We start from the raw sequence: 27,994 nt of genomic DNA, 5'->3' as shown, positions 1-27,994 counted from the left end.
GAATGGTAGGATTTTGTGTGTATTTTGCAGGTGGTACTGATGGGATTTGCTGATAAATCAGCTGTGGGGAGAAATGGCGAAGGCTTTTATCCTAAACGATTGGACGGTTAACTGAGCTGGGGAAGATTGTAGGTGGAGAGGTTTGTAGGCATTCAGTTTTGAGTTTGACATGTCTTTAGAGGTACAAGTGGAGATGTGCAGGGCCAGTTGCATGTATATAAGAGTCTGGGGTGTGGGGAAGAGGTCTAGACTGGAGATGTGAATTTGGGGTATTGAAAGCCCCGAGACTGAGAGGAGGTGACTAAGGGAGTGGAAGTCCGGGGGCTGAACGCCTTGCTTTCTGGACTGTAAGAACTGCTCCCCTTTTATTTGGCCTTGGCATCAGCCTGACCTCTCCACAGTGAGGGTGGCAGGCGGCTGAAACTTGGCTTTTCTCAGTGGTTACCTAATATGTCTCTTTTTACAGGCCAAAGCTGTCTTGAAATTCATTGAGGGGATCTCTGAAAAGACCCTGAGGAGTACTGTTGCACTCACAGCCGCCCGGGGAAGGGGAAAATCTGCAGCCCTGGGATTGGCTATTGCTGGAGCAGTGGCTTTTGGGTAAGAAGGTCCAATTCCCCATCCTTAGGCACTCTGGGCTCCAAGGGAGCAGTGTGCCAAGATGAGGGCTCAGGGGACCGGGACACTTCTGGGTCTGAGTGGGCTCCTGTGGGATTTTTCTAGGTCTCGGGTTCCTGTCTAGAAACAGCAGCACTTTTTCCCCAGCTCCTCAGAGGTGCAAATACACACACACACACACACACACACACACACACACACACCGGCCTTTGTGAAGAAATGGGGGTAAGAAACTTTAAAACTCTCAGGAGATGAGAAATGTGTATGATCAGCTTTGCTGACTGAGAAAAGTTCGTTTGACATTGTAATGATTTTGATCAATAGAAGATCTTACTTGCTTCTGAGGAGCTGCCTTGAGTGTGATGTTACTTTCTGTTCTTTTGCCCTGGGCGGAAGATTTATGCAACTGCCAGCAGAGTATGTGCTTCCAAGTTCACAGACATAGACAGTGGGCCTAGAATGGACCTGGGAGACCATGTTCTTCTATACGCAGCATCTTCCTTGGTGTTCCTAATTGCTCCGTGAGCGTTTCATAGAGGGAAAAACCCAGGAGTTTCAGTGACTCAGCCAAGATCCGCCAGCAAGTCTGTGCCCGGAGAGCTGGGGCTGAGCCCACCCAGCTCCCGACTCGTCGTCCTTTGTTCCTCTTGCTGCTCCCACGGTACCACACGGCCCCTTAGCTGTTAGCAATCTTTACCTCTATGAGAATCTCTCAGAGGTTTGCTGAGGCTTTGGCCTGAGCACAAGTGGAGCTTTCTGGCTTCCCAGTTTGAAACCCTCTCAGTACAGCTAGTGATGAATGTGAAGGGCACAGGATTGGGGAGCAGCATGCTGGCTCTGCACGTTGAGGGAGCTGTCCCCACAGCGCCTGTCACATGTGTGCAGTGTGCTTTCACACATGTCAGTAGCTAATTGCCAGGATATACTGTTTTCATGTTTTTAATGTGTTTTCATTTGTTTGGGGAGGAAAAATATCCTCAGGTCTGGAGTTGCTTTACACTTCCCCCTTCTCACCCCCCAAAAAAAGTGTCCTGACTTTTTCCCCTGCCATTGTCTCTGGTTATCACCTGTGTGACAGGGGAAGACAAAAATGTTTTCTTTTTTTCTTAAGTTCCCTAAAAATTCCTTGAATTTCCCAATTACTTACAAACAATGTCTTCTTCCTTTGTTCAATAGGTACTCCAATATCTTTGTTACCTCCCCAAGCCCTGATAACCTCCACACTCTGTTTGAATTTGTGTTTAAAGGATTTGATGCCCTGCAGTATCAGGTAGGAAATTAGGATAAGAATTTATTTTAATTCATTGATGGGTTTAAATCCAGGTGAAGTCTTTAGAATGCATGCTTACTTTCTTAATACTTAGTTTCTGAAGCTTGTTTCTAAAGTTTGTCATTGGTTTGACTTTCTCCCCATCAGGAGCATCTGGATTATGAGATTATTCAGTCTCTAAATCCTGAATTTAACAAAGCAGTGATCAGAGTGAATGTATTTCGAGAACACAGGCAGACCATTCAGGTGAGGCTTATTTTAAAACCCTGCTGTGTGGGGCCGGTGTCCTGCTGTATTTAAATGGCTCTAAGATGTTTTCTTTTGTAGTCATTTTACATCCTGTGTAATTGGATGTCTTTTAGACAGTTGTTGTTTTATCCTAAACCTGTTCCAGAGTTCCAGATTTTCAGCCTCTTCTAAAGGAAAACATTCAAGCCAACTAACAAATGTATGGAGCCAGATTGGAAAGTTGTAGTTTTGTCCTATGAAAATTGGGTTAGTGGGGTTGCGAGTATGCTAATCTACTAAAAGAAATATGATCATTGCTCTGACATCAGTTCTGACATTGCTTAGTTACAGCAGGTTTGAAATGGTGTGTCTTCAACTAGAACGATAACCCTCACTGTTTAAAAGACAAGAAGAACCTTGCAAAACTGTACTCTGAGTCTTTGTGATTTAGTGAGTGGCCTATTTTCCTTTTTAAACAGTGTTTCCCTGAAAGCTCTATAAATTTCCAGTGTTCTGTAAGCATGAATGGCCTGTACTTGTCCAGAGGCTGCAATTTTGTTAAATCCGTAGAGAAGCACCGGTGTGACAGGCTTGCAGAAGGGATGGACACCCATGGGCTCCTTGAGGAGGAGGTTCATTGATTATTTGTGCAGTTGGTTGAGGTGGGAAGGGGGCCGGGTAAATTTTGCAGTTTATGCCCTTGACCTTTATGCTTGTCATTGAGGTATACAGGGTGTGCCAAAAAAGTGTATGCAAGTGGACACTTTGGTCAGGGCTTAAGCAGTAGTTTGCCGTAATCAGAAGTGTCTGGACACTGATGGGAACCACTTTGAGCACCTCTTGTCATTGCAGAAGTCAAACGTGACTTGTATTCATCTTTTGTTATCGGTGTATATTGAGTATTACTATTTTAATACAGTTTTCCTTTCTTAAAATGTGTATATATATTTTTTGGCACCCTCTGTGTATGCCTGTGAAGGAGGTATCTTTTATCAAAGAGTCCAGATTAGAAATGATGTTAAGTGTTTATGCCCTTTATCTAAAGATCTTTTTTTTATTTTATTAAGTCTTTTTCTAGAATCTCTTTATTCTGTACATTTATTTTTCCCATTTTGCCTGATTTCCCTCAGCTGAGTGGAGGAAAGACTGACGTTGGGGTGGGTTGGCGTTGGGGATAGGCTATGGGCAATGAGAATATAGAAACCTGTTAAAGCTCAAGAAAAATACACCAAAGAAGGAAACCTTTCCCAGAAATGTGCTGACTCAGCCCTTGTCGCTCCTCTCACATTACCAGAGTCCGTTTGTCTCCAGACTGGAGTTAAACACAGAAGAGATGACCTGACTTTCTGAGGCTCCATTTATGTCCCTTGGAGGCCTCCGCCTTCTTGCTAGAAATTGAAAGAGAATATTAGATTAAAGTCTGTTATGCCTCCTCTAGGGGACTGCTTTCTGCTGCTTTTATGAAGCGTTTGTTTAGTTTTTCCCCTTAAGAATCCAAGACATGGGGCCCTATTAATGTGTATCCTGCTATTAGAAATGAGTGGGGTCACTGCCTCCCTGACCCATCAGCTTCTAGCAAAGCAGTTACAAAATCTTACTTGTAACGAAATAGAAATACTTCAAATATACAGAAAAGTGCAGAGACCAATATAACACTCAGATGCCCAGCACTCGGGCTTAAGAAATATTGACCTTTTGCTATTTGCTGAGTTTGTTTCATATTTTAAAAGTCATTTATATTTTTGTTTTAAAGTTCTAAAACGTCACAGACACAGTTGAAGTCCCTCTTATACCCCTCGGTAACTTTACTGTGAGATTGACGTGTTTCCTTTTAATTCATATGTTTATATTTTACTACATAATTATGTGTCCATAAATGGTAACGTACTATATTTGTCCTTTTTCAGCTTGCCTTTGTTTACTCAACATTTGTTTTTAAGATTTGTCCAGATTGAAGCTTGTAGATCCGGTTGATTTTAAGTACTATCTGTGTATAGTATAGTTTATTTATATGTTTCTAGAAATAGAATTGTTGGGTTTTAGGGGATGTGTAGCGTTTCAATTTTCTTGGATTTTGCCAAATTCTTTAAATTTACCTTCATGCCAGCATTTTTTTTTTTTTTGAGTTTTTGTTTCCCTAAGTCCTCATCAACACTGGGTGTCTGACAGCTATTTAAGTTTTACCTAAAGTCCGCTTGTGAAATGGGTCTCCTTGTTGTCTTAAGCACTGCACTGATGACCAGTGAGGTTGAGTGCTTTTGTTTATGTCAATAGGCTATTCAGGTTTCCTCTCCTGAAAGCACCGCTTCATACCCTTTTGCAAACTTCAAAAATGGCAGGTAGCCCTGAAGAAACTCCAGGGGCTGTTTGTATGCAGAAGGATGTCAAGCTTACGGCAGGTTTATGGCATTAGGTGGCCAGTCTAATAGAATAAATAAACGTGTGTGTATGTGTGTATTAAGAAGGGACTAAGTCTGAGAAGTATCCTGCCAGTGCAAGGAGGCATGGCCTTTATAACGATGCTATCAAAGCAGGTGCACAGTACCTAGCGCATAGTAGGTGTTGGAGAAACCTGACAGCCTCCCCTAGCCACCACTGGGGCCAAGCTGTGCCTCTGGCTCACTGGCCAGAGTGAGGCTGGGGGAGCATAAGAAGACAGAGAAGAGAGAAAGGAAAGGGATGCGCCACCTACCAACACTAGGCCAGGAAGAAGCATAGCGTTTTTACAGATAGACCTGATTTTTCTCCCAAGCAGCCACCAGACAGGTATTTCCTCTGTTTTATGAGAGAGGAATATTGGGAGATTAAGTGACGTGTCCAGGGTCACACCGTTGGTGGTTGAACTCTTTGAATCTAGGTGTCTGATTCGAAGACCATTCCATTTTTGCCCTGCCGAGGAAAAGTAGAAAGGAGGAATGAGAGAAAGAAGAAATGGGAAGAGCGGCGGAAAGTTAGCAGCTTTCATGATGCCTCACCAGTGATCATAGCTGTGACGTTAGGTGACCAAGCTAATGATGTAAGTTTTCTTTCCCACAGTATATACATCCTGCAGATGCTGTGAAACTGGGCCAAGCTGAACTTGTTGTGATTGATGAAGCTGCTGCCATCCCCCTTCCCCTGGTGAAAAGCCTTCTGGGCCCCTACCTTGTTTTCATGGCATCTACCATCAATGGGTAAGACACGTTGGGGAGTAGGCAGTGTCCCCATTGTAGGTTCTTGCAGATAAGGAGGCGTGTAATGAATGTGGCCTGGACTTAGATAGGTAAGTCTGATTCCCCAAGTCTGAGTCATTCGGGCTGCTGCAATCTATTCTGGGGTTTCTGCAAACAGGAGCTGGCCCCCTAGTAATCAACTGTCGCTCACCTCTGGTCTGACATGAAATGGGTACCACAAGACTGAAGAATTTCATAACCCAAGTGATAAGTGTCTCCTTCTGTCTGTGGGCCTGATCGAGTTTTTAGAAGTACATGGATGGTAATGCCAATGTCTTATATCTTAGAATTATGTGAAAATACAGTATTAAAGTAGCCGTATAATTAGCATAAGAAAGCAGGCTTATAATGGCTCAAGAGCTTTTTAAAAGGTTTGTAATATTTCATGTTTGCTGTAGGAAAATTAGAATAAACAGGTAAGGAAAAAGAAAAATCACAGGTGATCCGACCACCTAGAGATAGCTTTAGTTAGAATTTTGGTGTACCAACCAGACTGAGAAATAACAGCTTGAACCAGAGTGGGGTGGGGGGAGGCGGAAGAAAGGGGGAGAAAAAATTTTGGTGTACATTTTCTGTGCATATTTTTACTTTTCATTTTGAATAAGAACATAAATATAGTTTATATACTATTTTTAATTTGTTTTTTTTTACGTACTATTCTATAACACACTGTGAAATCTTTCCAGGTCAGTAAATACATATCTTAAATATTGGAAAGATTTCTATAGGGAAATCATATCTTGAAAAGATAATTCTGTATTATAGATTTATTATTGTGAGTGCTTTACTGAACACTGAAACTATTTAAATAAAGTGGATTTTACTTTTTTTTCATGTTAGCTTTATTGAAATATAATCCACGTATCATATAATTTACCCACTGAAAGTGTATAATTCGGTGGTTTTTAGTACACTCGCAGAATTGTGCAATCATCACCACAATCAATATTAGGACGTTTTCATCAGCCCAGAAAGAAACCCCAAACCTTTAGTTATCATTCTCTAGTCCCTCCCTGACCCCCAGCCCTAGGGAACCATGAATCCACTTTCTATCTCTGTAGTAATTTCCTATTCTGGACATTGCATATAAGTGGAATCATATAATATGTGGTCTTTTGTGATTAGCTTCTTTCACTTAGCATGTTTTCAAGGTTCATCCATGTAGTTTTTATCAGTACTTCATTCCTTTGTATGGCCAAATAATACTCCGTTATGTGTTTGTACACATTTTGTTTTCTCATTCATCTGTTGGTGGCCATTTGGGTTATTTCTATCATTTGGCTATTAGGAGTAATGCTGCTGTGAACAGTCAGGTACAGGTTTTTGTGTGGACATGTTTTCAGTTCTCCTGGGTACATACACCTAGGAGTGGAATTACTGGATAAAATGGTAACTTTCTGATTAACCGCTTGAGGAACTGCCAGACTGTTGTCCAAAGCAGCTGCACCATTTTTCATTCTGAACGGCTCTGTACGAGGGTTCCAATTTTTCCATATCCTGGCCAGCGTTTGTCATCTGTCTTTCTGATTACATCTGTCTTTCTGATTACATCTGTCTTTCTGATTACAGCCAATCCCAGTGAGTGCGAAGTGCTGGTTCATATGGTCTTCATTTGCATTCCCCTGATGGCTGGTGCTGTGGGGCGTCCTATGTGCTTATTGGCCATTTGTGTATCTTCTTTGGAGAAACAGCTGTTTATATTCTCTGCTTGTTTTTCTAATGGGATTATTTGTCTTTTTATTATGTGGTTGTAAGGGTTCCTTATATATTCTAGATACAAGTCCCTTATCAGATACATGGTATACAAACATGTTCACCTATTTTTTTTCACTATCTTGATTGTGTCCTTTGAAATGCAGAGGTTTTGGGTTTTGTTGCTTGTGCTTAGTCTTGATTTTATTTTTTTCATAAGTAAATGGAGTTCTTTTAAGAAAGCTTTGTTACGTGGGGTAGAGCAGAGGAATAAAATACTTCAAACTTCCCATTTTTGGATCATTCTTTAAAAGCAGTATTTGAGTAAGATGAAGTAATTATACAGTCTTTAAATATTATAATAATGAATATTACAAAAAGATGTAACAATATTAATTTAGAAAAAAAGCCCACTGAGCAATCTGTACCCTATGGTCACATATGATTGTCACAAGACAAGGAGGAAATAAAAGTGAAAACTGCTGGTTCTGTTAGATTAGATTAATAGATGATTTCCCCCCCCCCCCCAAATTCTTTGTGAGTTGTTTTATATCACCTTTTAAGTGAAAATAGTAATGAAAAGAATTACCTGAGTGGTAGATTTGTTTAATCTTGATTTTCCAAACTGGGAAATGGTCTCTGTTCTTTCCTTCAAGCATATTACTTCTTCTTCTTCTTCTTTTTTTAAACTTTTATTTATTTTAAGTGTGTTTTTTCAGGCTCCATCAGCTCCAAGTCAAGTAATTGTTTCAGTCTAGTTGTGGAGGGCTCAGCTCACACTGGCCCATGTGGGGATTGAACCGGCAACCCTGGTGTTAACAAGCATCGCGCTCTAACCAACTGAGCTAACCAGCCGCCCAAGCATATTACTTCTAACAGCAGGTCTCATTAATTGACCATTATGCTGTGTTCAGTTCCATTATACTTGTAAAGGCTTCATTCACATCATCTTTTCAGTGCTTATTTTTCTAGTTTGTAGCACAGTCCTGTGATATGTGTAAAATAATTCCCCTTTGAGGGTGAGGCTAAAAGAGGTTGAGTTCCTTGCTCAGACGTGCCAGGACTTGAGCCCAGGATGGCTCCCCACTGAGCCGTTTCTGGGCGTGTACATGCTGTGTTGGAAATGCATGGGTGAGCAGGGCTGTCCCCGGGGAGCAGGAGTCTGGTGTTTCTGCAGGAGGAGGAAAGTCATTCTCTGTTCCCTCCTAGAGAGTGGATTTGAGACCTTGTGCCTGATTGCCTTCGCTTTGCTCCTAGCTATGAGGGTACTGGCCGGTCACTGTCCCTCAAGCTCATTCAGCAGCTGCGTCAACAGAGTGCCCAGAGCCAGATCAGCACCACCGCTGAGAACAAGACCACAACGACAGCCAGACTGGCCTCAGGTACCCTCTCATGACATCAAACCTTCCTGTGATTAGGCAGAAAGGCTCAGTCCCCGAGAGGGAAAGTTGCTCTTCTCCAAGGAGCAGCAAGCCAGTGACCAAATGGGAGCCGGCTCAGGCCTTCTGGTGGCTGGGCCCTTTTTGTCCCCATCTCAGGGCAGGATTGCATTGACTTAGTGAGATCCCTTTGGGCTTGGTGTCATGTCAGGTTGAACATCCACCAGAACAGTTTAAGACCCCTCAGTTTAAATTCTTGAGCCATATTTACGTGGGCACCCTGTGACAAAGGTAAAGCAGAACATTTGTCTTGCTCTTTTAAACAAAATGTATTTATAACTGTTTCTCATTGTGTGTGTGCTTTGTGGGGAACAGCGCGAACACTGCATGAGGTTTCCCTGCAGGAGTCAATCCGATACGCCCCTGGGGACGCGGTGGAGAAGTGGCTAAACGACTTGCTGTGCTTGGACTGCCTCAACATTACTCGGATAGTGTCAGGCTGCCCCTTGCCTGAAGCCTGTGACCTGTATCCTGCTGGCTTTCATTTGTCCTGTGAAAGGGAGAGAGGGCAATGAAAGACTTGCACAAAAGGCTTGGCTCTTAGTTTCATAGGCTGCCGCCCTAGGGAGAGAGGAAAGCTAAACATTTCCGATTTCCCTTCTTTTCCTTCCCTAAAGTGTTTCTGCTCGGACACGGGGCTCCTCTTCCTAAGCTGAGGGAAACCCACATATCCAGGTTACCCTTGGAATAGTATGTCCTGTTTTGGGCTCTTTGATTTGTTCTGGTTTCTTAACTCCAGAGCCAGCTACTATGTTAACAGAGATACCCTCTTCTGCTACCACAAGGCTTCTGAAGTTTTCCTCCAACGGCTGATGGCCCTCTATGTGGCTTCTCACTACAAGGTATGTGCGCTAGCCCTCAGGTGAATTTTAGCCCAACAGTCCCCTTCTGCTTGGCTTTTCACATCTTCTGTTACCCAGTGGCTCAGGTGACCATTCCACCGGGACTTAAATGTCCTGACATTGGCAAGCGCCTGTGACCTTGCTGGAGGGATTGCATTTCCCATTGTTGTTGAGATTGTCTTGGGCTTCCAGCTTTGTATACGGAGTGTGGAATTCTTGCATGTAGCTCCATGCCTGGTAGCTGGAGAGGTGGGAAGCATTGCCCATTTTAAAAGGAGTACTTCTTGCCTGTCTGCTAAACGGATAGGCTGAGGTGACATAGCAGTTGTAACCTGCTGGGGCTGTTGGACCCGAGACCAGCCTTGTACCTCTGGGTTATTTTCAAGGAGCAGTGAATGAAAATTCTGGAAGTCTGAAAAATTAAAGGGCACGTTGGAAAGGGTAACTTTGAGTGTGTGGGTAGCATTTTTACAAACACCCTTTAAAGGAAGCCTGGAGAATTGGTGTTAGGAGTGGTGATAGGTTTTCTTGAAAGCAGCCTCGTCAGGACAGAGTTCACTTCCCAGCTGTGACATAGGCAGTGCTAACCTCTGCCCGCCCTGGGGCCTCAGCACTTGTGGTGAGATGACAGCAAACGTTTGAGGCTAAGTCCCACTCAAGCCATTTCGGAGAGTCCCAGGCTCGCTGCCCAAGATACTAGACACGCGCTTTGCTGGATTTGGGCTCATACTTGGCTCTGGGGAAAGCAGTACTCCAGCCGTCCAATGATTCCGAGTAGCTTCTTGAGTGTAAAGGACAAAAAGAGGAGTGGCTCTCACTTCCTCGTGTTTGTGCCCACAGAACTCTCCCAACGATCTCCAGATGCTCTCTGATGCACCTGCTCACCATCTCTTCTGCCTCCTGCCCCCCGTACCCCCCACCCAGAACGCCCTTCCTGAAGTGCTTGCTGTCATCCAGGTACAGAAGCATTGTGGCATTGATTTTGGGAACCACTTAGGTGTCACGGTTAATGGCTCAGTGACCACAGCATAGGAGGGGAAACTGTGGATTCTTGGCCTGTAGCCACGTGGCTGGGTGTATCGAGGCAGGCAACGGGTGGCATCAAGGAAAGCAAGGCCCACCGTTCATGGGTGGGCAGAGCTCATAACTGGCCACTCGTATTTTGACTTACAGCTCAGCTCCTCCTAAAACAGAACTTGCCTGTGTGTTTGTTTTGCTCCTTTATTACAAAGGCAATAACAGATTGGAATAAATGTTTTTAATGCTTGGTATATATTTATGCATTTTTATATCATTTTTCCTTTCCATAAACATAGAACCATAGTACTTGGTAATCTGCTTGTTTTTGCAGTTTGTTAAATATTTATAATCTGCATAATTTAAAAGGGTGCATTGTATTTCATTATATGCGCTTACCGTGCTGTGTTTAACCATTCTCCTATTGGACGCTTGAGTCATTGTGAATTTGCACTATTCTGTGTGAGCGTCCTGTGTCTTCACTGATGTGTGCACATGCACAGCTTGCGTGGAGATCCTCCTCTAGTGTGGTTTTGGCTCTGTGGGTCAGGAAGATGTCGGTGCTCGTTCCTTGTCAGTGTGTGTCAGGATGCCCGTGGGGCACCGTAAGGAAACTTGCATTGGAAGTGGATGGGTCAGTTACAGGCTTAAGCCTGAGCTGGCGTGGAAACAGCCGGCCTCCTTAGAACCGGCAGAACGTTGGTGATGCTGTGTGATGGGCTCCCCCGGGGCCGGCCTTCTGGTCTGCACTGTCCTGCTTCCCGCATAGGTGTGCCTTGAGGGGGAGATCTCGCGCCAGTCCATCTTGAACAGCCTGTCCCGAGGCAAGAAGGCTTCAGGGGACCTGATTCCGTGGACGGTGTCAGAACAGGTGATGCGCTTTCCTGGGCATGTCTGAGTAAGTGAGGCTGGTGGCGTCAGAGGATGGTCGTGTCGTTAACCTACTGGCTTGTGTCTCCCACACAGTTCCAAGATCCAGACTTTGGCGGCCTTTCAGGTGGAAGGGTCGTTCGCATTGCTGTTCACCCGGATTATCAAGGGGTAACGTGTCCTTTTGCCCCTCAGACCTGCTGTGCTGTTACTAGCTGCAGCCGTGGTGCTGGCAGCCTGTTAGGGCAGGTGTACTTGGTTGTGAGACTAGGAAGCTGTCAAGGAGCAAACATTTCCCGGCACGCCTCTGCCATGGACTTTGCCCAGGGCTGGGGTGGGATGATCACCTATGCTCGCTCCTCCTTTGTGAAGCAGATCTACTTCCTGTAATTATCTCCTGTCTCTTAGAAATCCCACTGAGGAGCAAGCAGCTGTAGAGACGTCACTTTGGGGCTTGCTGATCTGTGGGCCAGAAAACACAGCTGGCCATCCACACGCTCAGGTGGCACCTGGGCTGTTGATGGGCAGGCAGTGCGCGAGCGGGGGTTACACTAGACCGAGTCCTTAGGCTCTCTGCTTCGGCCTCACTGGGGCTTCATTGGTTCTTTGTCAAGTGCAAGACCCAGAGCGAAGGCTTTCTAGGAGCAGTGCAGGGGCACAGACGCGGTTTAGACCGACTAGAACAGCTCTCTTCCCTTGACCTGTTTCCCTTCGTGTTTGCTTTTAGATGGGCTATGGCAGCCGAGCTCTGCAGCTGCTGCAGATGTACTACCAAGGCAGATTCCCTTGTCTTGAGGAAAAGGTCGTTGAGGCGTCACAGGAAATCCACACCGTCAGCAGCGAGGTAAGCATCTTGTGGCCGAACTCCTGGTGTCTGGGAGGACCCTTCCTTCCCTGGGTCTTCAGGAGCTTCGTGGAGAACTGTCCAGTGGGCTGGGCTCGCTCAGTACCGTGTTTCCCCGAAAATAGGATCTAACTGGAAAATAAGCCTAGCATGATTTTTCAGGAGGACATCCCCTGAACAGAAGCCCTAATGCGTCTTTTGGAGCAAAACTTAATATAAGACCCGGTCTTATTTTCGGGGAAACATGGTAGTAGCAGATTTCCTCCTCCGTTTTGGAGAAGCTGCTGCTGCTCCAGCCTGGCGTTTGATATCTTCAGATCAGCATCATTAGCCTCACTTGGAAACGTGTTAAAAATGCAAATTCTTGAGCCCTACCCCAGACCTGAATCAGAAGCTCAGGTGAGGCCAGTAACGTATGTCTTAACAAGCTCCCAGGTGATGCTGAATCACGTTCCAGCTTAAAACCACCACTCTGGGATCTCCTCCTCTTAGCACTAAAGCCCAGACTCAGAGAAGTTCTGCCGTTACTGGTGAGGTGATTAATGCTAGGAACTGGGACGGCTTTTCACACACATCCGTTTGAATTTCACAGTGTGCCTGTTGGGGAGGTGGGGAAGGGGCTTATATTTAAGGTCAGGCCCAGATGTTTGTCGCTTCCCAAGTCGCAAAGACATCCAGTGACAGACTTGGATCTTCAGCCCCCATCTTTAGGACCCTACCTTGTCTCTCTGTATATCTGTTAGGCATTTCTAAACCGTGCGGCTCTTCTCCTTTTTGGGTTCTGAGCAGTGTGATTCCATCTTGTCTGGCGGTTTGGTGTACTTAGGCATGAGCACTGGACTTACTGGTGTTCCTGTAACATAAAAACCATGAGAACAAACCAAGACACCGGTCCTGGTGTTCGTTGTGTTCATTCTAGGCCGTCAGCTTGTTGGAAGAGATGGTGAATCCCCGGAAGGACCTGCCTCCTTTGCTCCTCAAATTGAATGAGAGGCCTGCAGAGCGCCTGGATTACCTGGGTGTGTCCTATGGCTTGACCCCCAGGCTCCTCAAGTAAGGGTTTGCTCGTCCGTCCTCCCTGCATCCCCTCCTTGGCCTCGCTGTCCTGACAGCGATCGTTCTGTGGGCTGTGTGCCTGCCTTTCCAGCAGGGGTCTGTCACACATTGTGTCACCCTGTTCCTCCTGGCCCTTCGCAGCTATATCTGTCAGCCACTCCCAGAATGTGTACACGGTGACCTACTGTCTTTGTATCTTTGCAGATTCTGGAAACGAGCTGGGTTTGTTCCTGTTTATCTGAGACAGACCCCGGTGAGTGAGGCGTCTGGCAGAGGAGGGGTGTGGGTTTGCAGTGACAGGTCTGTCCTTGCACAGAGCTCTGGGCCCCCTGCCATGCTCTGAGTGGGTGTGCCTGTGCTTCCAAGGGCTTTGCTCAGATGGGCACCGAAACAGACCCCCTCACCGACAGGCCGTGTCCCCTCCTGCTGGGTTTTGGACTTTGTGCTTGATTATCAAGTGGCTGAGGTGCACATGGACCTGCTCATCTAATTCTGGAATCCTATAACCTGGGAGCCTCCTAGAATTTAAAAAAAAAAAAGGAAAGAAAAGTGGTTTTAGGAGAATGCGTGACAGAGCCATAAAGGATTATTATGGAAGGGGAGAGAGATCGTGCCTGTCAGTTCATTAAAAAAATATTTATTTAGCAACCTGCAGTGAAGCAGGCAGTGAGCAAGCTACAGCCATGAAGCTTATTTTCTAGTGGTTATAAACAGGCAACAAAAAAGTGAACAAATACATGTTCAGATAGGGACATACGCTGTGAAGAATACCAAACACTGAAATTGCAGTATAATGAGTAGTCAGGCTTCTGAGCGGTGACCTTTCATACTGAAACCTGAATGATCAGAATGGAGCAGCCTTTTGACAGTCCTAGAAACAGAGCGTTTCCAAGCAGAGGGCCTAAAAAGCATAAGGACTGAGGTGGCGTGAACTCAGTAATGTGAAGGAAACAAAAGAAGTCCAGTGTGGCAGGAGAGTCCTTAAAGGAACAGGGTAGTGGTTCATGGTGGGGTAGTTAGGTCTGTGTAGGGACTTGGCATTTTCTTCCTGTTCAGTTGGCGAAAGCGATTAGAGGAAAGGTCCTGTGGCTGCGGTGTAGACAGTGGATGGCAGTGGCCCAAGGGGAGAGGCAGGAGAGGAGTGGGTGAGAGATGTGGTGGTTGGGTACGAGGTAGAAGTAGTGAAGATGGAGAGAAGTGGCCACGTGCAACGTTGGTTTCAGAGGTCAAACTGACTAGAATTGTTGAAGGATTGGATGTGGAAGATGAGTGAACTGGAGATCTAGGATAATTCCTAGGTTTTTGGCTTGAGAGACTGGGTGTTGGAGAAACTGGGTGTTGGAGGTGCTGTTTACTGAGATAAGACCCACTGGGGAAAGAACAGTTTTGGGGGGAAAAGTGGGAATTCCTTTTTTTTTGCAATCGTAAGTGAGAGGTGTCTGTTAGACGTCCAGTGGAAATACGGAGTGGGCAGTTTCCTGTAGGAGTCTGGAGTTCAAGGGGAAGGCTGGGGCGGGAGGTACGTTTAGGAGTCATCAACATGTTCCTAATTGGATACACTCCCTGATGGGAAGGGTTTTGTTTGTCTGTTTTCTTCACTGCTATAACCCCAGCACTTAATAGCATGTACTATGTATAGTAGTATGTGTTCAGTAAATACTTTTGTTCAATGAAAGAATATTTAAAGCTTTTGAAAGTAGGGACATAAAGTAGATAGAGAAAAAGAGGGTGGGTCTTTGGACTCTCCAACATTTAGAGGAAAGAGGAAGAAGATGCAGCAACAGAGGTAGAAGGAGTCGCCTTGATCCCTAGGATAGTCCCTTGATCCCTAGGACAGTCGTGAGGTTTGGTGTCACCAGCCAAGATTAACGAGTGTTTCAAGAAGGGGAATGAATGGCTGTTCAGAGAACAAGTAAGATGAGGAGAAACAGTTGGCCATTGGCTTTCTCAGCATTGGCGATCTGAATGAAAGCATCTTCAGTGGAGTGGAGGGGTCAACGTGACTGGAGAGAGTAGGAGGTGAGGAAATAGACCATGAGTAGGTGAGTCATACACAAAGCAAAAGGAAGCAGAGAAACAAGGTAGCTGGAGGGAGATTGGAATTAAGGCAAGTTTATCAGATGGGAGATTCTAGAACATGTTTGCTGCAGAGTCTGATACTGCAGAGATCATGCGAGTAATAGTACAGGTGAGGGGAGCTGATTGCAGGAATGCAGGCCTTGAGGAGACGAGGGGGTAGGACCCGGAGTGCAGGAGGAGAGGTGGCCGCCTCCTTCACAAGAGGGAAGACAGAGCGTGGGTGTGGAAGGTGCTGGAAGGTGAATACGTTCTCTTCTGATTTGCTTCTGTTTACTCATTGAAGGGAGGTCATCAGCAGAGGAAGGAGTGTGGAGTCTTGATTTTGGAGAGTGCAAAGTCAGTATCCCAGGGTAGTTCCCAATTGAGAGGTCGAGGCTGGGATATAAATTTGGCAGTTGACTGCAAGGAGAATGCAGACCGTGGAGTTCAGCGTAACCTCAGTATGTCCCAGGGATCTTAGGCTGCTCGTTTGTGACTTGGTGCTGGCGTTTTGTTACATGAACGCTCTTCTGTTGAAATCCATTAGATATTTTTATGGTATGGGACTTTGTTGTTATGTAGTAAAAATTTAAAAACCTGCGGTCACTATTTTAGCATCTAAAGAAGCCTGCACTTGCAAACTGGTTGCTAGCATGGGAAGGCTGGGTGTTGGACGTAAAGTTTTTGCTGTGAGACACCAAACACACGAGTGATTAGATCGTGTGGAGTTTACACTGTAATAACTCTGAGATCAGAATCTACTCGATGCAAGTGGCTCACTTCCGTGGGTGCAGAGCAGCTGTGCTCTGAAGGTCGGCGCATCCCTGCTCCATGCCGTGCTGCCTGCAGGAAGCTACAGGATGACATGGTCTGTGAAAGCCCTGGTGTAGGAAATGAGGCCGCGTGACAAAGTGAGGGTGAGGGCACGGCTCCTGCTGGGGAAGAAGGAAGGGCCTTCATTCTGCATTCTTGCCCTTCGGCAATGACAGCTGGTTGACCAAAGGCGTGCTTGGTGCCAGGTAGGAATTTGTGTTTTCAGAATGACCTGACGGGAGAACACTCGTGCATCATGCTGAAGACACTGACTGAGGAGAACGAAGCTGACCAGGGAGCCTGGCTTGCGGCCTTTTGGAAAGGTGAAACTGAGTGGAAGGGCGACAGCGAGGTGACGGGCAGGAGGCCTCCAGGTGTCTGACTGTGTGGTTGTACCCCCAGACTTCCGCAGGCGGTTCCTGGCGCTGCTGTCCTACCAGTTTAGCACCTTCTCTCCTCCCCTGGCTCTGAACATCATTCAGAACAGAAACATCGGGAAGCCAGCACAGCCAGGTGAGCGGGGTGGGATGGCACGGAGGCTGGTAGTGACTCGTTGGGGTGGAAGCAGGAGGCAGATGCTGTGGTCCAGGAGGAGGGACGGACTAGGAATTGAGAGACAGGTTTTAGGCCCACGTCTCCCGCTGACCGCCTCCTGCTCAGCGGGCCCTGCTCTGCCTTGGGCGCGCTGTCACACACAGTACCTTTTATCTTCATAACAAGACTTTGCGGATGTGATTTGACTTCTGAGATGTCAATTAAGGTCACATAGCTAGTAAATTATGGAACCCGATTTAAATCCTGTGGTCTAGGGTCACTAGCTCAATTCTGTGGCTCAGGTTCCTCATCCGTGAAATTATAATAAGAATGTGTCCCCAACACATGGCAGTGCTTTGGGCATATAAATTCTGTTTGAATACTTAAAATACCAAAAAATGTGTAAGGGATCATTTGTATCAACAGCTGTGGACTTTTTTTTTCTGTTGCTAAATACGTGTGTGTGGACTTTTTTTTTTTTGCCAATTGCATTTGACGGAAATCTCCCTGTTCCTTGAGCTGGGCAGAGCGTGCACACTTTCTGTGAAGCTGGGGAAAGAGTGTTGTGTTCCTCTAACCCTGGGCATGGGAGCCTTTCCTTGGATTGATGAGTTGGCGTGGAACTCTGAGCAAGAGTCACATGCCAGTTGTCCCTGTCCCTGCCTGGCCCAGAGCTGCCTCCCCTTTGCAGGAGGCTCAGGGCTGCCTGGGGAGGTTTGTTCCGTCGGCGGGCAGGTATTGTATGTACCTCCTCTCCTGCTCTGCTCTGGCTAAAGGTCCCGGGGAGGAGCGGCTGTTAGATGCCACCCGGGGACTAGGCGTGTGCTACCTGGGAATCTTGTCAGACCCTGCGAGGGCATCGGACTGCCCTGACCTGTCTGGCTCCGTCCCATGTACAGCCCTATGCAGGGAGGAGCTGGAAGCACTCTTTCTCCCCTATGACCTGAAGAGGCTAGAAATGTATTCACGGAACATGGTTGATTATCACCTGATCATGGACATGATCCCAGCCATCTCCCGGATGTACTTCCTGAACCAGCTGGGGGACCTGGCCCTGTCGGCTGCCCAGTCGGTAGGTCCCCTGCTACTCGTGTGCTGGAAAAGAAGCTGGGTTTGTGGAGCGATTCATGTGCTGGATGTTGGTTGGATGCGTCGGTGTAATTTTGTTCTTTCTGATGGTTGGGGAGTGGTGGGGACCCGTGCGCTCTGAAGTCTGGCCATGCGCCTAGCCACACAGTTAATAAGGGGACGAGCTGCAGTTTGAATCCACCTTCTTCCTGCCTTGCCACTTTGCCTTGATTCTTACTCTACCTTAGTAGAGGTCCGGGAGCACCCCGAATTTTTGTAATGTAGCCGTGAAGCAGCTGTTAGGATAAGTTAGTTTGGGGATTCTAGGAAGAGGGAGGTTTCTTGGTAGTTTTCCGTAAGGATGAAAGAGAAGATTCCTAAAGGAGCAGTGCCAGTCGGTATTTTGTACCAGATAGCTGTGGTCAGAAGAGTAACTTTGGTTTCCAGTGCCATTTTAATGGGTCAAGGCTGGTGCCAGCAGTCACTCCAGCAGGTCTTCCGTCCTCCAGGCTCTTCTCTTGGGGATTGGCCTGCAGCATAAGTCTGTGGACCAGCTGGAAAAGGAGATTGAGCTGCCCTCGGGCCAGTTGATGGGACTTTTCAACCGCATCATCCGGAAAGTTGTGAAGGTAACCTCGGCTGAGAGCAAGGTTTTGGTCTGCTTGGAATAATGCTAACAACCCACTCCCTGCGTCAGGAGGAATAGATGTTAGCATGTGGCCATATTTGCTGCAGGAGAGAGAGAGAGAGAGAGAGACACCCCGCCGAAGAAATGGGGGGGCTTCAGCTGTATCTAATGTTCCCTGTTCTCTCCCAGAGGCACCACTGCTGAAATTTGATATCTGTGCAGTCTGTGTTTTTATACTCTCACTATGAACACATGTTCTACTAAACTATGTAGAGTTGGCACTAATTGACTTGGTAGCGAGTGACTGGGTCCCTGCCCCGTCTCATCGTCTGCTTCTCGGCTGTTGTCTTTTTTAGCTATTTAATGAAGTGGAGGAAAAGGCCATTGAGGAGCAGATGGTGGCAGTGAAGGATGTGGTCATGGAGCCCACGCTGAAGACGCTAAGTGATGACCTGGTACGCCCCTGCAAAAGGCCTGTGAACACCGAATGTATCGAATGGCCCCGTCCCCTTTAGGATGCGCCCTCTGCACTCACTGAGCTCGTGGTGTCGCGCGCTGTAGGTGTGAGCGAGCGGTGCTCCCCTCGTGTCCGTGTCCTGGGTGTGCCGAGCACACATGGCCCCAGACTGCTGCCTCCCGCTGAGGGTGTGTGTGCCAGCAGTCCAGCAGCTGCTGTTGTGAACCTCGTTTGTCCTTTTAGACTTTTCAAAATGCACGTTTTATATTCACATACACTTGAGTAAGAGCTGCCAGTAATGGTGTAGGCGGTACACGGAGGAGTAGGAGACAGCTGCTCACCGTGGTGATATTCTGCTTTTTTTTGTGTGTGTGACTTGTCCCCTCTTGACTCTGACCTACTCTGTCTGTGGGGCCTTGACCGCAGGATGAAGCAGCAAAGGAATTCCAGGAAAAACACAAGAAAGACATGGGGAAGCTGAAGAACATGGACCTCTCTCAGTAAGGACCCCTCTGCTGCTCGTGGGAAGCGAAGGGAAGGCTCTAGGGCCCACGGTCCCTGTTTGCAGGTCTCTACTCCATAGCCTGGGTCCCCAGTGCCCTGGAAGCTGTGTTTCGTGGGATCACTTTTAGAAGCACTAATAGCTAAAAACCTCCTCATTCAGTATTTGCATAATTTTGGAGGACTTGTTTTCCCCAGAGCAGCTCTGCCACATTGACTTTCAAATCGTGTTCCCGAGATCCCTAGGGTTCCATGTCATGCCTCAGGTGCCTAGGAAAGGGGGTGTTGGTCAATGAGTATCCACTTTCAATGGTCACTTTTCTATGTTTGGCTTTTGCATGTGAATCTGTTTGAAGAAAGGATTCTACTGCAACAAATAATCCAACAAAGCCCCTGGCTCGGAACCCTCTGTGTACCAGGAATCCTAGTCCGCTTTCATCTTCAGCTGTAACGGTGTTACCCACTCTGCAGACTGATGTGAATAGCAACTCAAGAATGCGTGGCCTTTGTGCCTCTCTGATCATTACTGATGATTTGTTGGACACGGGAGATGGAGTGGCCGGGAGGTTCCCTGGGCAGGGTTTCAAGCTCTGCCCTCAGCTTTGCAATATCAAAACCTTGACTTGCCAGGACTGCTAGATCCCGAGAGGTGGGGCAAGGTGGAACGGGCAGAGGCACAATTCCAGGGCTTGTGGGCACGTGTTTGGACGTAGCAGGGAGTGAGAAGATGGTGGTAACAGGAGGCTATTTGGTGGGCAGTGAAGGAGAGTCAGGTGGGAGAAGTTGTGCAGCTGCCTACTGTGCAGGAGTGTCCTGTCACTGATCCCTGCTGGCAGGCCTGGTGACCGTCCTTGCCCCAGTGTAGGTCCTGTCCTGTGGAGCTGGCTCCACGTCTCTTGACCCTACTGCATGTCTGTTCTCTCTGCTGCACAAACGCTGACACAGCTCTGCCTGGCCTTCGTGACAGGACATGTCTGAGAAGAATGTTGTCACTCTCCTTAGTTTCTTTGAAGCAGTCCCCTTTTCCTTCAAGCAGGCCCTGATATTTCCCTTCTGATTTTTAGGTACATAATCCGTGGGGATGATGAAGAGTGGAATGAGGTTTTAAACAAAGCCGGGCAGAATGCTTCGATCGTCAGCCTGAAAAGGTGAGGGCCTCACATCTGACAAGAGAGGCTTTCTCGCCTCTGTGCTTCTCTGGTAACTTTCATTAGGAAACAGGAGGTTTGAACCAAAAGCCTTAGGGGAAAATCATAGTTCTTTCCTGGGAGGGTCGCTACTTGTATAGCATGTCTCCTACAGATCAGGCAGGGCCATGTCTTAGGCCTAGATCTTAGCATTCCTTGTGTTCCCCAGACACCGAGGATGGGCTTGAGGAAACAGTCCCAGAACTGCCAGTGACTGAGCACTTCCTGTGGGCTGCAGTGCAGTGTCCCATTCACCCTCAGGACAACATGTGGTGGCTGATGGCTGTTTTATTTCTATCACTGCTTTAAAGATGAAGTAACCAAGGCTTGAAAGTGTTAAGTAATTTCCCAGGAAGCGTACATCTAGTAAGAGGCAGAGGCAGAATCAGGACCAGGTTTGTCCACTGCAACACCCATAGTTACACCTGGTGCACTCTCCTTCCTCTAAACCAGCACTTCTCAAAGTTTGGGGTCTTAGAGTTCCTTTATTGCATAAAAATTATTGAGGGACCCCAAAGGGCTTTTGTTTATGTGGGTTATATCTAGTCATATTTCCTGTATTAGAAGTTAAATACTGAGAAATTTTAAGAAATTTGTTCATTCAGAATTAATGGTCCAATAAATGGACTTGTGGTTTTTTGTTTTTAAACATACCCTTTTTTCCCATAAAAATTTTAGTACGAAAAGTACATTGTTTTACATTTACATTTTTGTAAAATTCTTTAATATCTGGCTTAATAGAAAGCAGCTGAATTCTGCATTCAATTTTTTGTGCTATCACACGTCTTATAGCCTCTGGAAAACTGAACAATTGTGAGAATAGAAGTGGAAAAGGCAAATAATATCTTATTATGGAAACACAGAGGATGCCAAAAAAATGTATACACATTTTAAGAAAGGAAAGGAAAAGAACTGTATTAAAATTACACTGATGGGAACCACTTTGAGCACCTCTTGTAATTGCAGAAGTCAAACGTGACTTGTATTCATCCTTTGTTATTGGTATATATTGAGTACTGCAATTTTAGTACAGTTTTTTTCCTTTCTTAAAATGTGTATACATTTTTTTGGCACCCTCTGTAGGGACCAACCACCTGGAAGGGTCTCGGGCAATCCAGGAGTCTCTGGACCACTCTTTGAAAACCTTTGCTCCAAGCAGCTTCTCTGCAGCAAGCTGCATTTGTACATAACCATGGTTCCTGGGCTGGAACCTTCACTGGTTTCTGCTGGGGAGAGAGGCCTGCAGAGGCCCTGGGCCTCTGGAGATGAGGCTTCCATAGCTGGTTTAGAGGTTGGTGGGGAGCATGAGTTCTCGGTATTGCCATAGTTACCGACAGGTCCCCTGAAGAGCTTATTTTGGAAACATTAGGAAAGAGGACATCTTGTGACTCTAGGAACCGTAGGTCTCAGAAATCAGACGTTCTCTGCTGCAGTCTCCATCCATCACTGGTGTCTGGAGTTCCAGCATCAGTGTTGGCCTCATGTCCCAGCTGCGCTCTGACGTGGCACCAAAGCCCACGGCCAGTGTGTCCTAAGTTCTGGTTTGGACAGTATGGTGGATGTAGCACACGGATGGCTGGAGCTTGAGTGCAGTGGCTTTGACTGGCACAGATGCTTGGTGTGGGGAACGTCCGGTCCCGTACTTACAGAGCTTGGCCTCTCCTGTGGTTCATTTGGCTGTCTGCCGGTGAGGAGCCTCCTGAATGAATTAACCAGCCATCCACGTGGTAGCTCACGCGCTGGAGGGCTCGGAGTACACGGGAAGTTTGTACTTTGGGAGGTAAAAATACTGATTTCATTATACATTCATTATCTATTCTTGGAAGCCTTACTTTTCTTTCTTTTTCCTTCCTTTATTTTCCTGAGAGGTCACTTCATTCAGGTGATGTCAATGGCCCCTGAATGGAAGTGTTTACTCCTCATAGGGAGGTATTTGTTCCCAGGGCAAAATGTCACTGGAGAGACTCTTTAATCTCTGAGGGAGAAGGAAGGTGGCCATAAACTGAGTGATTCTTGTGCTAATCTATCAGGGAGGAATCCATCGGCCAGCCGAAAATGTGTAACCTGAGTCCCTTTTCCTTTGGGCTTCTTCCTGTTTAGGAAAAAATAATAACAGCACATCAGACAGTATTGTTGGATTTGCTTGGGAGTCTCATGCTTTGTATGAGGGACTGTCCTTGGAGTCAGTCGGATAATGTGTCTGGTTTCCAGGGTAATCCTGAGTAGTAAGTGATGGGAGAGAGTGTCCTTGTGAGGTCTTAGGTTTTTCTTGAGGTCTCAGGAGAGGGGAACATATGGAAGTCAGACTTCAGGTGTTAAAATGTGGGTTTGTTGCTCCACAGACTAGGAACTCAGTCGGGGCAGGCCCTGGGTCGCCATGGTGCCGCCGCGGCCGCCAGCACAGTGCGTGCCACGCTCATAGGCTTGCTGAGAACGTTTGTGTCTGACCGAGTGTTCTTACGTTGTTTCAGATGGTGGCAACCCTTTCTCAGACAAAGCAGAGCCGTCTGAAAGGGGTTAGATCTGTGCATGTTTTATTCTATCTTCTGCTGTTTTTTTTCCTCCAGTGACAAGAAAAGGAAGTTGGAAGCCAAACAAGAACCCAAACAGAACAAAAAGTTGAAGAAAAACAGAGATATGAAGAACAAAAAAGACATGAAACTGAAGCGGAAGAAATAGTGAAGAGAAACTTGGGCATCAGCAGCTGACTTGTAAGGAGATACCCTGACTTTCTGAACTGCCTCTGGCTGGACTGGACCGTGGCCTTGCTCTGTTAAAAGCAGCAAGCGCCCCCATCAAACCTGGAAGCTGGCCAGGAGTCCATGGACCGCTGTTGGCTTAAAGCAAAGTCGCTTCTGAATAAGTCTGCTTGGACCCCGATGGTTGGGCAAACCGCTGCCTTCCAAGGACCCCTCTCCCCCCTCATCCTGGCCTTCCTGTCCCAGAAGTTCATTTCCTTTGGGCCCAGCTTTTTTGGTTCCTTCCCATATGTGTAGAAGCCACGCTGATTTTTGTCCCTTCTCACAGGTTAAGTGTACAGCTTTCTGGTGGTGCTCAGGGTCTGCGGCTGGGACACTGGGGGAACTCTTGTCCAAACTGCCTGAGGCCTGGAGTGGCAGGAGCCTCCTACCATCACGTGGCCATGGCAGGCCGCTGTACGGTGCCCTGGGATGTGCACCGCTGTGCACCTTCCACTGCTGGCTCCGGCGGCCACTGCCCCAGGGGCCCAGAAAACCCGAGCTCTTAAGTTAGGAAGGATGACATTTGAGTCCCCAAAACTTATGCGTGTGGGAAAAAATGTTGGGCAAGACCCTCTTGCTAGCAGAGGTGAGGGAGGGAGAGAGGATCTATTTTTAATAAATAACATCCTGGAAAGACCAGCTGCCTGTGGGTGCTCACTGACTCCACATAGGTGGAAGCTGCATCTTGTGCTATTTCTTCTGGTGGATCTTGGCTGCCAGGTGGGCTTTGGAGGCTGTTGGAATCGAGACTGAGGTTGGGCAGTGAGGCCAGGGCTTAACCAACCCTGGATCCTCTGGGAGAAGTGCTGGCACTGGCCAGCGCCCACGGTGGTCGTCAAGGGACTTGGTGTGGTGCCTGGGAGCAAACTAGCTGTGCCTCTTTTCCTCCCTCACTCCTATCAGGTGGTTTGGTCCCTTCCGTCTGTTGGAAACAAATTATGTGGTGGCTTCACACCTACATTGGTATGTTTGTTTGATGGTGTCTATTTTCCAGACCTAAATCCGATGCCGTGTTATTGAAACCCTGACCCTGAAGGTCCTCTGCTGGTTCTGTAGGGTGGTTCCTTACGCATGTCACCAAGTGCAAGAAAACCTCAAGGTGGAGGTCAGCTCCATTATGGTTTTGTTCGGATCTGCCTTTCTCCCTGCCACAGGGTGTCTGTCAATGGGTGGCAGTTGTTCACAACTCCCTGGCTGCGTCAGTCTTCAACGTCTACTCTTTATTTTTATCTGAAAAACTCGTGTGGTTTTCTTGGTTACTGATCTGCTTTGGGTTTTCATAGGCATTTTAGAACAGGGGTGTCCAAACTGCGGCCAGCGGGCCAACTGCGGCCTACAATCCATTTTTAATTGGCCCGCAGCAAATTCCAAAAATATATTTAGTTTACTTAAATAAACCAGGTGAAGCAATATGTACTTCACCTCGAGTGAGTGGCCCGGCTGTTTGTGTATTTTACCGTATATGGCCCTTGGTGAAAAACGTTGTAAAAAGTTTGGACACCCCTGCTCTAGAAGGACCGGTCTTCTGTAAGTCCAAACAGATCCTTTCCTCAGCCCTGATTAACCTGATTCCTAGAAGTCTAACACATGGACGGGAAAGGAGAGGAGAGCTTCTGGACCAAAAAAGGATTAAATACACACTCCCTGGGACTCATGCCCACGGGGAGAAGAGCAGCCTGTCCCCTGTGCCTGCGCCCATAGGCATAGAGGGCTTGTTTCCTGGCTCTGCAACTTGCTGTCCGAAAACCCCCTGTGAAAGTCTGCAGGAAAGTTGGCTGAGAGGGGAGATGAAAATTTCTGATCGATTTTTTTCAGGTGAGTTCCTGAGCCTATTTTTCAAAGAGGATCTTTTTAGGAGAGAGGCCAGAAGCCAGTCAAAATCTCAAATGGGGAGAGCTGAATGGTATCCTGAAACACTCCAGCCATGTCGTCCCACAGGTCTGGGGGCCCAACTGTCCAAACCTTGCTCGGCTTCCCTAGCCCCCAGACCTGTCCTCTGCAGGGAGAGGCGCTCTGAAGCCAGACGGCCTGGCTTTGACACTGGCTCTGCCCTGACCCTCACTGTGACCCTGGGCAAACTACTTACCTGTCCCTAACATCCAGGCCCACGTCTGTAAATGACAGCACCTACCTCAAGGCCGCGGTGAGGGTGAGTGGAGTAGAACAGGAATTGCCGAGAACAGTGCCTGGCTGACAGAAAGTGCTCAGCGTCTCTGGGTTCTGTGGCGCGTCAGTGTGACGGCACCTGCAGACTTCCCTGCCTGTGCTGACGTACTGAATAAGGACCAGCTTTGTTGTAAAACCACGACCTGCGCTGGCAGAGTCCCACTCAGGCAGCAAGGGGCATGCATTTTGCAGTTAGACCTGTCCGGCTCTGTGTCCTCCGACAAGGGTCTTTCTTTCACGGAGACGGCCTTCCCCTCTACACAAAGGAAGCCAGCATTTTGCTTACTGTGTACAGTCCGGGCCCTTTTATTTGCAAAGTGTATGTTCCTAAACAGGTCTCTGTACTTCAAGGCTATGATCTTGGGTTCTCCTCCAAACCTGAGAAAGCACGCCTCTCTCAGATCTCACCATCTGGCCCCCAGACAGAGTGACATCTGTAAAGCTCGGCTGTCTCAGGAAATCTCACTTGTGCAATGAATTCAGCTAGGCTGGCTATGAATGCTGTCACCAGGACAGGGCAGGAAGGGGCTAAAGGAGCCTGAACAAAGAAGATTCCTAGATGTTCTCCATCCCCAGAGCCGGAGGCAGCTAAGGCTGGCCTGCTGCAGTGCTTCCACTGCTCATCTGGCCCGGCAGGCAGTCCCAGAGGACTCCTGAGTAACCAGGAGACCACACAAAGGGGGCTGTTGAGGCTGGGGGAGGGGAGGAAATAAGTGACCGTCACCTTGGAAAAATGTAGACTCATTATCTGAGGCCATTACACCAGCAGCCAGCCCGCAGGCCTGCAGGAGGGGTGGGGCTGGCATCCCCTCAGGCCTCAGTAGGCGGTTCAGTCCAGACCAGGGAGAACAGGGTGCCCTTAATTCTATAAACAATTGGTTAAAGTTGAAATGTGTGGCTCCTGTAAAGGGGTGGGGGCAACAGGAAAGAGAAAGTCCCGAGACGTTCCCTTGGTGCTTTAGGTGGTTCTGTTGAGAAAGCTGTGATGACCCTGGCACTTGCTGGTATCAGGTGACGGTGAGGGAAAGTCGGGGCCAGGCCCCCCCGCAGAGGAAGGCAGTCTCAGTGTTAGCCTCAGGGGCCCAGGTCAGATGGGGCTGCCTCACATCTGGAGGGGCTTTCCTTTGGAGGCAAGGCCCAGGCTCCAGCAGCAAACGCTCCAGCTTATCATTGCCTGCGGGACAACGGCAGTAGAATGAAATCCCTCCAGTAGAGAAGTGATGCTTTCAAGCCCCTTGTTTCCCAGGGGCTCCTGCTCAGGAGTTCACTTCTTCCCCCCAGCCCCAGCCTGCCTTTGGTGACTGATAGCCCGAAGCAGGCAGCTGGAGAAGAACCGGACCCCCATGCTCCGAGGGTGGCCCCCAGGAGGAGGCCCGGCCACCAGGTTAAGGTAAGGTGACCACCCCCATTTCCGTTATAGTTCTCCTGGAAGAATGCCTGATTTTTCCCTTATTATTTAAGTGCTCGCATAAGTGTGTTTCTGCTACACGCATGCTCAAAGGGGTCCCACCCCTCACATTGCCTTCCCTGTAACTTTCTACCCTTCTCCCCGCTCAAAAAAAGACACGGCTGAGCCCTACCTGGAGCCAGTTCGCAACTAGACCTTGCCTTTTAGAGTGGGTAAAATTCACTGAGGCACGTCCTGCACGGGGCGGGGGGGGGATCGTGTGGGGGGCGTGGACACAGACCCCTGCAGATGCAAGGGCCGGGGGTGGGGGTGGGGGGACACACAACCCCTCAGCCTCCTTCACAGCCTCTGCCAGGAGGTTGGTGCTGAGGGGCACGCCTTCTCCCTGTGGCCCCCAGAGGGCGCCTTAGGTCCATCAGGGCCCTCTCCTCACCTCTGCCAGGGCCCCCGGCTGGGTCTCAAGCTGCCCCACCTGGGTCCCACCTGGCAAAGCTGAGCAACAGGCCTTTCCCTGTACTGAACGCGTGAGGTCTTCATGTCTCCCAAGTCCTGAGTCCTGGCCTCTCAATCACAACTACAGCCACTCTGATCGGCATTCCCAGGGACCTTAGCAATTTCTCTTCCTGCCACAGCCAGAAACCCCAGACTTTGCACCTAAAACGAACTATAACTGGGTCTGGAAAACCTCTGGGCCTGAGTCGGCTCACTGTCCTCCCTCCATTACCAGGTGGCACAACCAGCTCAGGCTCAGCAGATCCTGGAGGCAGCAGCCACCGAGGAACAGACGCTTGTCACCAGGCCAGACCTGGATGGCGAAGGCCCTGCCCCCACCTCACTGGGCCACACAGGTTTGGGCTGTGCAAGGGTTTGCAAACAGCCATGAGGATGCCTCCAACAACAGATCCCACAGCAGGGCTCGGGGGGAAAGGTGTGTCCTGGGTGCAGGGAACATCAGAGAAGCTCCTGACAGCTGTCATTCCTGTCGTCAGGCTTGGGTCCCTCCACGCAAACACCTTTTCTGTCCCGCTCGATGGTATATAAGTGCTTATCCAACGGGAACTATTTTAGATTATCAGCGACCTCATTTAACAAAAGGAAAACTAAGGCCCAGCAAAGGAAGTACTTGCTCCCTGCCACCGAGTTGGCGAGGGTCGAATCCAGGCTCAGGTCCTAGGTGAAGCGAGTGGGCTATGGCCACAGCACAGCTTTGAGCGGGTCCTTTCTCTCTGAGACAGGAGCCCCAAGGAATCACGGAATCGGCTCTGGGTTCTCTTGCTGATCCTAAATGGGCTTCTCCCACCTCCGAAGTCTGAGCAACCCTCTACCAGGAGTGATGAGGCTAAGG

General features: G+C 48.0%; 1 protein-coding gene across 1 annotated transcript in view; it reads left to right on the top strand.

Moving 5' to 3' along the window:
* Positions 1–23,728, top strand: part of NAT10 (N-acetyltransferase 10) — a 39,118-nt gene extending 15,390 nt beyond the window's left edge. Inside the window, exons 9-29 of the mRNA XM_033120362.1 lie at positions 467–600; positions 1,795–1,888; positions 2,036–2,134; positions 5,153–5,289; positions 8,278–8,402; positions 8,775–8,925; positions 9,205–9,301; positions 10,142–10,258; positions 11,088–11,189; positions 11,285–11,359; positions 11,916–12,032; positions 12,952–13,085; positions 13,293–13,341; positions 16,186–16,282; positions 16,362–16,472; positions 17,393–17,565; positions 18,071–18,190; positions 18,546–18,644; positions 19,073–19,146; positions 20,212–20,295; positions 22,902–23,728. Of these exons, the coding sequence (XP_032976253.1) occupies positions 467–600; positions 1,795–1,888; positions 2,036–2,134; positions 5,153–5,289; positions 8,278–8,402; positions 8,775–8,925; positions 9,205–9,301; positions 10,142–10,258; positions 11,088–11,189; positions 11,285–11,359; positions 11,916–12,032; positions 12,952–13,085; positions 13,293–13,341; positions 16,186–16,282; positions 16,362–16,472; positions 17,393–17,565; positions 18,071–18,190; positions 18,546–18,644; positions 19,073–19,146; positions 20,212–20,295; positions 22,902–23,013 (2,301 nt within the window). The 3' untranslated portion in view covers positions 23,014–23,728. The remainder of the gene's footprint in view (positions 1–466; positions 601–1,794; positions 1,889–2,035; positions 2,135–5,152; positions 5,290–8,277; positions 8,403–8,774; positions 8,926–9,204; positions 9,302–10,141; positions 10,259–11,087; positions 11,190–11,284; positions 11,360–11,915; positions 12,033–12,951; positions 13,086–13,292; positions 13,342–16,185; positions 16,283–16,361; positions 16,473–17,392; positions 17,566–18,070; positions 18,191–18,545; positions 18,645–19,072; positions 19,147–20,211; positions 20,296–22,901) is intronic.
* The last annotated feature ends 4,266 nt before the right edge of the window (positions 23,729–27,994 follow it).

This window comes from Rhinolophus ferrumequinum, chromosome 11 (genome assembly GCF_004115265.2).
Source record: "Rhinolophus ferrumequinum isolate MPI-CBG mRhiFer1 chromosome 11, mRhiFer1_v1.p, whole genome shotgun sequence".
Lineage (NCBI taxonomy): Eukaryota > Metazoa > Chordata > Mammalia > Chiroptera > Rhinolophidae > Rhinolophus > Rhinolophus ferrumequinum.
Note: the sequence above shows the minus strand (reverse complement) of the source record. Positions and strands in the feature narration are given on the sequence as shown.